The 12,262-nt window shown below is 40.9% G+C and overlaps 1 protein-coding gene across 6 annotated transcripts in view; it reads right to left on the bottom strand.

The window, feature by feature from the left end:
* Positions 1–226: 226 nt before the first annotated feature.
* npas3 (neuronal PAS domain protein 3) overlaps positions 227–12,262 on the bottom strand; it is a 1,076,641-nt gene continuing 1,064,605 nt past the window's right edge. For all 6 annotated transcript variants that reach the window (XM_072267408.1, XM_072267391.1, XM_072267401.1 and 3 more), the window contains 2 exons: positions 7,327–7,442; positions 227–3,818 (listed from right to left, as the gene is read on the bottom strand). In XM_072267408.1, coding sequence (XP_072123509.1) covers positions 2,509–3,818; positions 7,327–7,442 — 1,426 coding nt within the window. In that variant the 3' untranslated portion in view covers positions 227–2,508. The remainder of the gene's footprint in view (positions 3,819–7,326; positions 7,443–12,262) is intronic.

Raw genomic sequence — 12,262 nt, 5'->3', positions numbered from 1 at the left:
ATATATAATAGTAAATAAAATCATCATATAGGATACTGATTATGGCAATATTGATATTATGTGCATGAGATGTTAAAGCTTCATTACTACTTTAATGTGTTAATAGTTTGGATACATGTGTAAAAGAAAGATGCCAGATAGTAACAAATCCAAGAAAAGTTTATTATGAATATGGCATTTGCAGGATGATAAAATCAAGTTACATAACCATGTATGACATGTTTCTTTGAATTGATGAAATAATCTACAAAAGTATAAAAGAATCCTGTTGTAAATGAAGTATGTACATTGCAGCATTATTTGTGATCAATGAAATGTTCTTTTAAATAAGCCAGGCACTCAATAGGTTAGCTTCAGTTAGCTTGAAGTTTGAACCACAAAAATAAATGTACCATAGTTGTCTCTTTAAATTTACTTTTAATTGTTTTGTATTGTAGAGTTTGTAACACTGTTAAACATTGATACTAACAGAACCCCTCACCCCATTGTTCAGCTACTTGGCACCAATTCCTCATAAAATATTTTATATACTGGTACAAGAAATAGTTAAAAACACAGACACAGCCTTCACAGGTGATGAAATTTTCATATTGTAATTTGAAACACTATGTGATTTGACAGCAGCTGTGATTATTGTTAGTTCAAATCACCAGAAACCATCTGACACCAACACAGACACATTAAAAAAACAGCTCTTTTTTGCTGTTTTAGCTGTTGTTTGCAGTTAAGAGCACAAGGGACTCTGGGAATGTTTATAGCTGAGGCTCCATGGCGGCAATCTGTCACATACATCTGAGCCTGACTATTTAGTGCATTGTTTGGCAAGATGGAAGATAAGTCATACCCAGAATTCCTCTGTGAAAATGGTTCCATTAACCATGAGCTAGTTAAGAGTCTTTTATCTCTGAGAGAGGTCGGAAGAATACACAGCAAAGCAACAGCAGAAACAAAAGGTATACAGACAGTGGAAGCAGCAATAAGGTGACACTACAGAGGAAGGCCATCACACAAAAACATCACCTCCCAAGAATCACGGGTTCACGAAGATTGCGGTAATGAAACTGACCATTACAGACTAGAGATAAAGCACAGTGAAGACAAAGGACAATATTGCCACATTAGCTTAGTATATACTGCATATAGTAACACACATTAAATTCTGCAATGGAACTGACAGTCAAGGACACTTACACATTGTACACATTACTAATCTCACTCTCATTATTAGATGCCTTAATGAACAGCTGCCAAAGATGGAGTGAAAGAAGCATTTATACTGACAATCACAAATAGTGTCAAACACTAGAATGTGGTTTTTGGCAAAATGATGACAGAAAAATAGAATTGTGAGTCTCTGTGCAGTTTTAATTTTGTGTACCTATTCCAAGCTTATAAACCCAATCTTGAATTTCTACTTCAGCACTAACTAAAGTACAATTAGAATTTCCTCTATTGAAGTAAACAAAAGATAAAGAAACATAACTTGTTAAATATTCTTCTTATGTTCTAAAACAATGTTATTTTAAGTTGCAGATTAGTCTCAGTTATACTGAGAAAAAATATAGCTGAAAATAAATGCAAGTTTTTCACCTCAACTCAATCTCATTGAGTTTCCTTAAAGCACTTTGAAAAAAGGCAGAACGACTATAAAAACTGCATGAGGCTTTGTTTTTTTTAGTCTGGAGGTAAAGTTTGCATGGCTGCAATAAATGCTAACACAGATTCTGGTCGTAAGAAATGAGGAGACTGCAGCCACAAGCTAACAACTAACATTTGTCTAGTACAAAACAGCACTCTCCCATAAATTCCAGCCCATATGCTGCATATTTTATGAAGACAACAAAGATTAATAATTGTAGCACCATGGTAGCAAAAGTAATGTCTACTTATGGTTCATTAACTACACATGGATTCCATCTTCCTACAGTTTTCAAGAGTTTAACATTCTAGTCACAGGCCAGAATCAAATTATGTAAGAACCTAAATTGCTTTATGTGCAAGTAAGAAAAATCTGAATCATAAAAAAGAATTAAACTCTGCATAAAATTTCAAAATACTATGCCCTATTTTTAAAAAGAAAAAAAAAGAACCCTTTTAAAGTCTGACTTAGTCAAACAGGGTTAGCTTTCTATACTTACCTCCTTCAACCTTGATCATATCAAGATCATTATACATTATAATATGTGATTCTTTCATTTTACAATCTCTTTACCATTGCATTTGCATCTTATGGCAGAGGCATGTACACATTAAAGGCATCTTCACAAAGATGCAAAGGAAAACACACCTTGGAAGGAACATTTACAATTAACTGGTAATTCAACTTTCTGAAGGCAAAAAAATAACTCTTTACATTACAGAATGATTAGTCATAGTTTGAGACATGAGAACTGTTGTACTGATGGCATGAGCTGACCTGCTCAAGCTCAAAGTGATAGCACTAGAATTCAGCTGAAAACATTGTCTATGCCTCAGAATTTAATACTGAACACAGTATACGGTCATAGTTTAATCCTCTTTGCGTTCCAGTGTTTGTGTGGTGTGAATACCATTACTGTACACAGGAAACGGAAGTGTGGAAAAGAGTCCCTCTGCTGTTGTGAACACATTTCCTGTAGGAATTTGGGCCAGACTGGCCCCACTCACAGTGCTCCCGAATGGCCCTGACATATTAATTCGATGCACGTGGTGGTAAAGCATTTCCATTGGTGTTTTGGGTTCTAGCCCAAAACTGGAAGTGTTAACATCCACAAAATTGACAGCATGAGTGTTAGGCAGCAGGTTGCCTTGCATGGCAAAGGTCACCTCAGCTGGGGCATACCGAATGGTGCCAGTGGTATACACCCTCTGAGGCGTAGTGCTGGTGGCAGCGAGGGTTCCTGTCACTCTGTGAACTAGGGGAAGTACCACATTACCAGCCTGTAACCTCTGCAGTGTCTCCAGGTCACTGGTATACAGCACAGAACTAGTAGTGCTGGTGCTGCTGAGCTGCTTGTCGCGGGGAGAAGCTGATAGGGGAGGGGATAAAGGATCTGTGGCAGGAGCTAAGGTAGCACTGGATGAGGAGCTAAACTGAGTTTTACGACTGGCAGTATTTTCTGTCCCCGGTGGGGTAAGAACAGAGTCTGGAATGGTGACATGTAAACTAGTGTTGGCTTGTGTTGAGGGGAAGTGCTCAGAGCTTGGGGGCTTGGTCATACTATAGGGTGATTCATTTCTTGAAATCTCTCTGTTTGGAGGGTAATTCCAAATACTGCTATCATTATCAAAATTTATAGGTTCTGTAATTTCTGTTTTAATTTTAAGCACTGAGGCACTGTTTGGTGAAGACAGCAGTTGTGGCTGGTCTACTAAATTTGAGTCAAGTCCACTCGGGCTCGAAGCACTTGACAGCCTCCTACGTGTGACACTCCCTCCCTTTTGTTTTTTCCTCCTCTTCTTCCTCTTCTGGTGTTTACTGGAAGGCTGGATGTTCAACTCTCCGGCACTGTCCGAATCCTTGGCACTGTCTGACGTCACTGACTCACGGTTTGGCAAGCGCATCTCTGATTCACTGCCTGGGTACCGTTCTACTTTGATCTGAATGGAACCAAAAGTGCCAAAGCTGTCCTCAGCTACTTTCTGACTCTCATATTCTGAATTTTCAAAACTGTCATCACTGTCCCTGCTATCCTGGTTGCTGGAGCTATTGTCATCGTCATTGCAGTTCATTTCATGGTCGGAGTGGCTCCCGGATTGTTTCTTTCTGTCTGATTCCGGATCATCACTGTTTTCAGACTGGTTTCCCTTCTCATCTGACTTGGAATTTTCATTGTCCTCTGGAGAAGATGAGGGGGAAATTAGTTAGTCCCTTGATGAAACTAATTTGATTATAAAAGGTAGAATTTATACCCTTCTGCTGGAAAGAACAGTTGGGCAAAGCATTTTGGGAAATAATACAGCCATTACACAAAGCAAGTGTGTACACACACACATTCACGCACACACACACACCTGCATGTGCATGTGCTGGGTGGGGGGGAAGGTGATGTTGAAGGGGGATATATTAATACAGGGGTCCCCAACCTTTTCTGCATCATGGACCAGTTTAATATTGACAATATTCTTTCAGACCAGCCGTCCCGGGGGTGGGGGGGGTGTTCAAGTGGGGATAAACTCACCTCAACATGTCTTTTACAGTTAGGGTTGCCAACTTTCTCACTCCCAAATAAGGGACAAAAGTTGCAGTCAAATACGGGACACTTGTGTTTACCCCGAGAAAGACTAACATGACAATGAATCCTTGCATGGGCACCTGTGTGCACATGCGTGATATGCGCATATGTGCCGATTTTTTTCTCCACAAATCGGTTTTGGCTTAATCTTCCTGACTACACTGTACATACATTATTTCTACTTTGTATAGACTGTGTATTTATCATATCATTCCTGCTTTTACTACATGTTAGTGTTATTTTAGGTTTTGTGTCTTATTTGGTATGATTTGGTAGGTTGTTTTTTGGGTCTGGGAACGCTCAAAAATTTTTCCCATATAAATTAATGGAAATTGCTTCTTCGCTTTAAACATTTTGGCATGAAAGGTTTCATAGGAACGCTCTACCTTAGTGGGGGAAATATGGGACAAGGGCGGTCCCGTATGGGACAAATCAATTTAGCCCAATATACGGAATGTCTCGGCAAATACGGGACAGTTGGCAACCCTATGTTCAAGTTCAACAGTGCGTGACAAGGAATGAAGAAAGGTGCAGCTGACTCATATCGTTTCCTCATGGCCCGGTGGTTGGGGACCGCTGTATTAACAGCTTAAAGTTCATTTCATTAACACACATTTTAAGATGTCAGTAACATGCAAACATTAATGACATCCAGTCACCCTGGTATATTAATGAAAGAGATTTCATACAATTAATCTCACTATTTAGATAATAGGCACTCAGTTTTAGGAGATTTCAACATCTGCCATCATTTTTGGAAGACATTTCCTTTACTGGCAGTGATCGGAGGACAGCTGACAGAATAGTCCCTTTGTTACTTTTCAGGTAGACTATTCAATATTGGTTGAATTAGGTGATGCAGCCAGGAATACTTGCTCAACTGTCACATGAGCAGCCAAAAGAGCCCTTATAATAATACTCAACCATCTCCAATGGTAGCAGCTAGCGGTTTCTGCTATCCTGCTTTATTTATATCAGAAGATAGATTTGTCAATAGAGGCACCCTCACAAGATTTGTGTTGCACTCTGGTGCTTGAACATTGGAAGGACAACTCTACAGGAGTCAAATATGTAGCGCTTTTGCTTGTTTAGTTAGAAACTGCAATAAGGAATTTGATAATCTGGTATGGGTATTGCTCTACATTAGTGGAAGTTCTACATATATTATCAAAGCTATCTGTTTTGTGGGAGTGCACTGAGAGATGAGCCCTTTGAGGCCACAAACAAAATGATAGATGTGACGGCAAATGCTCAGGAAGGAATAATATGGACTTGTGAGCTCTTAAACTGCAGAATCCTTAAATATTAACTGCTTGATTTACATTCAAGGCTCTCTGCAAAATCCCTATAAGAGATTGTGAAGGGTTCCCTCTATCAGGCTCTTTGATGTAAAAAAGGGACATAAATGCCACAACTCATCATGATATCAAATGAATTCCTGCAACACTGGACTGAATTTGCCTCATAGATACCGGCAGTTTTCTGGAGAATATTTGACAGTTATCCTGGAAAATGCATGTCAGGACTTTGGCCCATATATAAATCTGTTAATGTGACTAGTCATAAGACATAGGAGCAGAATTAGGCCATTTGGCCCATAAAGTCTGCTCTGCTATTTCATCACACTGATTTATTTTCCCTTTCAAACCCATTTTCCTGCCTTCGCCCTGTAACCTTTGACACCCTTACCAATCAAAAACCTATCAACCTTCGCTTTAAATATACTCAATGTCCTGGCCTCCACAGCTGTCTGTGGCAATGGTACACCACCCTCTGGCTAAAGAAATTCCTCCTCATCTCTGTACTAAAGGGACATCCTTCTATTCTGAGGCTGTGCCCTCTGGTTATACAATCTTCCACTATTGAAAATATCCTCTCCACATCCACTCCATCTAAACCTTTCAATATTTGATTTCCTCCCGCCCCCCCCCCCCTCCATACTTCTAAACAACAGCAAGTACAGGCTCGGAGGCATTAAACGCTCCTTATACATTAACCATTTCATTCCCAGGATCATTCTCATAAACCTCCTCTGCATACTCTCTGGTGGCAGCACACCCTTCCTTAGATTTGGGGCCCAAAACTGCTGACAATACTCCCACATGGAGAGTGACTCCCACATCCAAGTGGCACAATACTAGCTACTTAAAGTTAAGCAGAAGTGCATGAACTTGCTGAGATTTCAGTACTGAGGAATCTGGTCACAGAGCTGGAACCAGCTTCAACCTGATACAAGATGCACCAAATCCATTCATCGGAATTTTTTAAAACAGCAAGAAAGAAAGACAAAAAAATAAGTTATATTCTTAAATTAATAATACTTAGATTAGTGTTTAAATCACTTAAATGTTTTAGGGTTTTAAAATTTTTATTTATTTCATGTTTATTATTTCCAGAATGCTCTAAATGCCAGGGATGATTCTGGCTTGACTGTAGAAATCAGCTACTTTGCAAGTCCACGTCAATCAGGAGGTCCAAGGGGCTCTCAACCAGCAAGCTCAGTCTTATGGGTCTGAATGAAAATGGTATTGGCAAGTACAAGCAACAGGCTCCACTTGGCAAAATCCAGGTCATTAAGTTTATCTACTTTCAATGCTCTGTAACCTACAGTGGTATTGTGGAGTTTAGCAGCTGGCATCCTAGTAATTGCACTGCAGAATTACATATAGTCTGGGTCAAACTTCAGAAATTGATAGGATTAACTTTACTTGTTTAAGAATAATCAAACTGATGTGCAGACAACTAAACAAATAGTGAAAGGCACCTGTAGGTAGCTGGTGTCTTTACAAATACAAATGATCTGTCATACTTGCAACATCAGCCTATTAATTCTTAATCTTTTCCTGTCAATGTTATGATACGTCCCAGAGGATGCAGTACATTGTAGCATACTCAAATGTATGCTTCTGGTAAACAGAGATAGCAGTACCCTTTGACTTGTATTTACATGTTTTGCATTATATATTTATTAATTTGTTTTGAAATATTTATCAACCATAAATAATGACAGTGCTAATAAATTGTAGGAAGAATACACAAACAATATGGATAAAAAATAGAATTTGAGACTGGCAGAAATGGCTAATGCTGGTTTTAATTTCACAAGCAATACCTGAGTTTTCTTTAGAGTCAGATTCAGAGTCAGAAGTCTCAGACGATTCGGACGTTTTTTCGGGAAGATTAGGAAGCTGTGCAATATCCATTGGGATATCCTTATACTCGAAGTCACTAGGAAAACAACATTCACATTAGATTCTGCATATCTGTACCCACTGCCACTTGACATTAAAAAGGAAGAACTATAACTCATTCTTCAAAACATTAAAGGATTCAGCTGCAGACAAATTAATATTTTGACTGCAGCCATTTCAACATTAGTATCACTATTTCCTTCTGATCAACTATTAGATGGCATCAAATTTTTAAAGAAGAACAATTTCATTCCTGTGACAAGATTGTGAAATGCTGTTACTTTGAACATTAACTGTTTCTTTCTTCACGAATGCTGCCCAACTTGCTATTTCCAGCATTTCCTATTTTTAATTCAGCTTTCAAACATATGCTATTTTTATTTGCTTTTATACTTTTGTTCAGATATTCACTTCATCACGATCTTCCCATCATTTGTTATAAGTAATTTCACATTTTTAAATGCTGTAGCCCACACAATGAAATCCACATCAGGACTTTTGAGGTACCTTCTCAGGAAACAGTTTATCTTTATTCTTTAACTTGCAAGCAAGCAAATGGTAGGGAATTACTTCATCCAAGCCAAACCAGGTAAAATTTAAAAGCAAAACATTACCAATTCTGCAAGTCTGAGATAAAAATATAAAATGATGGGAATAATCAACCAAGCAGCATTTGAGTGAAGAAAAATAGAACTAACATTCAGGATAATAGTTGGCAAGTTGTGAAGGCAATGGTAACTATAGGTTCATCTCTGTAACATCAAACCAGTTTTCAGCAGACTTAATTAAATTAGTTAAAGGGCATCCAGAGATAGAACAGGGACAAATGAAGATGGTTGTGATGGTTGGAAACCAATCATAGATTTCCACCAACTAGAAATTCAAAAGCAAATTCCCATCAGACCACATATCATACTGCCTTGATGTAGACTGCTTTTCCACCATTGACACTGGGTCAAAATCCGAGAACTTCCACGAATTATGGGCTATTTTACGGTTTTGTCACAGGAATGAAATTGTTCTTCTTTAAAAATTTGATGACATCTAATGGTTGATCAGAAGGAAATAGTGATACTAATATTGAAATGGCTGCAGTCAAAATATTAATTTGTCTGCAGCTAAATGCTTTAATGTTTTGAAGAATGAATTATAGTTCTTCCTTTTTATAGGTCATGGGTTATAGTTTCTGGCAGAAGTTAAATAAAACAGGACTAACAATTATGAATGTTCATTATGTGATCAGTTTGGCCAGCAATTCCCACACCTCTAATAAAGAGAAAACCTTGAGAAAAGCCACAACCTGGTTTTCTGAATAAGACTTGGTTGCCACATCCATGCAAAGCTGAGTGAGGAGAAACTTCTGTAACCAATATTTAAATAGATGGAAGCCATGTACCATGCACTGTTATGGTAAAAACATGATAATGACCACGTTGTTTAGTTATCTTTTCCACATTGGCAATGTAGTTACTAATGCTGGCAAATTAGTTACTGTTGTTATGCTTCTCCATTTTTCTTCTTACTAACTATATATCCTTCAATGTTTTCATAATACTTTGGATCTACACCAATGATATCACACAATGCCCTCCTTCTCAAAGTTCAACTTTCACAAATGCTCTTGAGACATGGTGAAGAAGACAAAGTCACAAGGGTTTTAATGCTGAGGTGAGGCAGTCAAGGATAGTTGGAAAAGGAAGAAAACCAGATCATTTCTGAGGGATAGGACAGGGAACGTGCTTTGTTGTCATTGGGGGGAGAACCTGCTGAAGGGATAAGCGAAAGATTGAGAAACCCTGTTTGAGAACAATGACATTTTTCACTGTATCAGAAGCAGGTAGGATGGTTAGCCTTGAGGTCATCAGATTATTGAATTGGGTAGGCCCTTCATTATTGCATTGTTTAACACCAACATACATACTTATTTGTAAATGTCTGATGTCTATCACTCATTGTCATAAGTTGGAACACTTAAAAGGAAGAGGTAAATGTGGTTAACAGAGCTTGAAAATACCAAGTCCATCTCATCAAGTGCACATTTTCATCTGTGGATGACAGCGTACTGAAGGAAATAGCAAATGGTGCATTCTTTCATAAACACGAAGAGTATGGGAATGTATCATTACAAGCATCAGTTAAATAATAGTTCAATATTTCCTGGGTATTCATTTTCTGCTCATTTACAGCAGTTTACTCCACTTGAAGCAACAGTCCTCTAAAGCAAATTTACTCTCAGTTAACATGCTCAGCTTCAGGAGTAATAAATGAAAATTCTATTATAATCATTTCATCAAAAGAATCAGTTTTTTTAAAACTCATGTGGGAATGCTGAATGTCAGAACAAAATCAATCTGCTGCTGCAGATTTATGTGTTATTCCTTCTGTTAGATATCATTTTGGATTTTACCCAAGACAATTCTGCTCCTTCTACAAACGTACTATCCTTCATGAATTACTCCAAAGTCATTTAAATATTCTAATCCAGAAGAGTTTCTCTGTTGCAGTTCATGGTCATCTCAAGGTTAAAATCCACTTGCAATGTATTTCCCAAATGCTTTTTAATAAATTACAATAGCATCTACATTTCTAAAGTAATTAATTTGCTGAGAGATTCAACGGGGAGATCTTGAGATCACAATAGATGATACATAAATGCAATGATTATTGCTTTGCTTCTGAACTAGCACAAACAACAAATGCATTTTAATACAAAATTATTTACTGTGTTCTTCCTATTACCATATAATATATATTTATCTATTTAAATAAAGGAAAGCATGAATAACACAACAATAAAAGGCAATATGGAATGTCCCCATTAATGCTGTCCTCACCTGTATCTCCTCCATTTCCCGGACATCCGCACTCACCCCCATCTTCCCGTTGTCTTACCAGGGATAGAGTTCCTCTTATCCTCACTTACCAATCAGCATCCAGCACATCATTCTCCGCCATCTTCAACAGGACCCTACCACCGACATACCTTTACCTTCCCCCCCATGGTAAACCAGATACATGTTGTAACTGGGTTACCTGTCTGGACACGCCCCTCTGCTGACTGCCCCGTGGCTCCTCCCACAGTTCCTGAATAAAGGCGATTTCGCCCTGCTCCTCCCCCTCAGTCCGGGGGCAGACACTCACCATGGAGGTCGTATAGTACAGCAAATAAAAGCCTTTCAGTATTTACCCAACTTCAGTCTTTTGGAGTTATTGAAGGTGCTTCAATTTTATTCGCTGTAAATTTTAAAGCATGGAACATGCGCTGAGACCCGACAAGTTAGACCTCAATCCGCAAACGCCTGAAGCTGGAAAGGCTTTCGAACTCTGGCTGGCCCGCTTCAAAGCACACCTAGAGGAGATTAGAGCGACTGACCCCGTAGCGAAGCACAGAGGTCTACTCTCCAGGGTCAGTCCACGAGTCTATTCGCTGATCAGAGACCAGCCAAGCTACGACGGTGCGATGAGCGCACTCAAAGGACAATACCTGCGGCCGATAAACAGCGTCTACGCGCGACATCACTTAGCGACACGGCAACAAAGGCCCAGGGAATCAAGTGCTGAGTTCGTCCAGGCCCTACGGACACTCGTGCGGGTCTGCAATTGCCAGGAGCTGACGGCGGCGCAGCATGCAGAACTCCTAGTGAGAGACGCCTTCATCACGGGGACCAGGTCAGTGTACGTGCGCCAGCGGCTGCTGGAAAAAGCCGATCTTACCTTACGTTCGGCGATCGAGCTGGCTGATACGCTGGAGGCCGCTCTGCATAACTCTGAGACTCTCCAGGCATGTGATTCCCCTGATGGCCTCGTGGGCACTGCAGACCCCGCAACCCGCCAGCGAATCGACCACGGCTGCTGCCAGTCGTGAGTCTGCGAAGTGCTACTTCTGTGGACCTGAGAAGCACCCCTGGAAATGCTACGCGGCCCGACAAGCTACCTGCTCCAGCTGCGGAAAGAAGGGCCACTTTGGCAAGGTTTGTAAGTCCAAACCGCGAGCGGGATCGAGCAGCGCCGCGTGCGAGACATGGGGGTCACCATCTTCCCTGCATGCCGCCACCACGTGCAAGACATGGGGTGGCCATCTTGGTCGGCGCCACCTCCCACCGCCTACGACCAATGGGTGCTCACAGGGCATCCCACTGCACCGGACCAAGACAGCGACTTAACCCTGGCTTCCGTGACCCTCGACAAAAGCGCTCCCCACCAGCTCGCAAGGTCAATGATGGACATCCTGGTGGAGGGGCACAGGACAAGCTGCCTGTTTGACACAGGCAGCACGGAGAGTTTTATCCACCTGGACACGGTGCAGCATTGCGGATTCGTGATACAGCCGTTAAGTCAGAGGGTCACCATGGCTTCCGGGTTGCATACAACTGTTATCCGGGGTCCCTCCCACCAATTACTGTCGTAAATCCCCAGTTTTGTAGGGATACGTCACATACCCCGTTTCTGACCACCCCCACACACGGACCCGCACATCCCACCCAACACCACACCAACTGCCTCACTACCGACGCCACTTGCGGCCTCTCCACCCTCAGGATCCATCCCCCACTGCTGTTCGCCAACCTGACCCCCGACTGTAAACCTGTGGCAACTAAAAGCAGGAGGTACAGCGTGGGGGACAGAGCCTTCATTAAGTCGGAGGTGCAGTGGCTGCTCAGGGAGGGGGTCATTGAGGCAAGCACAAGTCCTTGGAGGGCGCAGGTGGTCGTTCTTCGGAACGGGGAGAAGAATAGGATGGTCGTGGACTACAGCCAGACCATCAATAGGTTCATGCAGCTCGACGCGTACCCTCTACCCCGCATTGCAGATATGGTCAATCAGATAGCACAGTACAAGGTGTACTCGACCATAGAC

This window comes from Mobula birostris, chromosome 1, assembly GCF_030028105.1.
Source record: "Mobula birostris isolate sMobBir1 chromosome 1, sMobBir1.hap1, whole genome shotgun sequence".
NCBI lineage: Eukaryota > Metazoa > Chordata > Chondrichthyes > Myliobatiformes > Myliobatidae > Mobula > Mobula birostris.
Note: the sequence above shows the minus strand (reverse complement) of the source record. Positions and strands in the feature narration are given on the sequence as shown.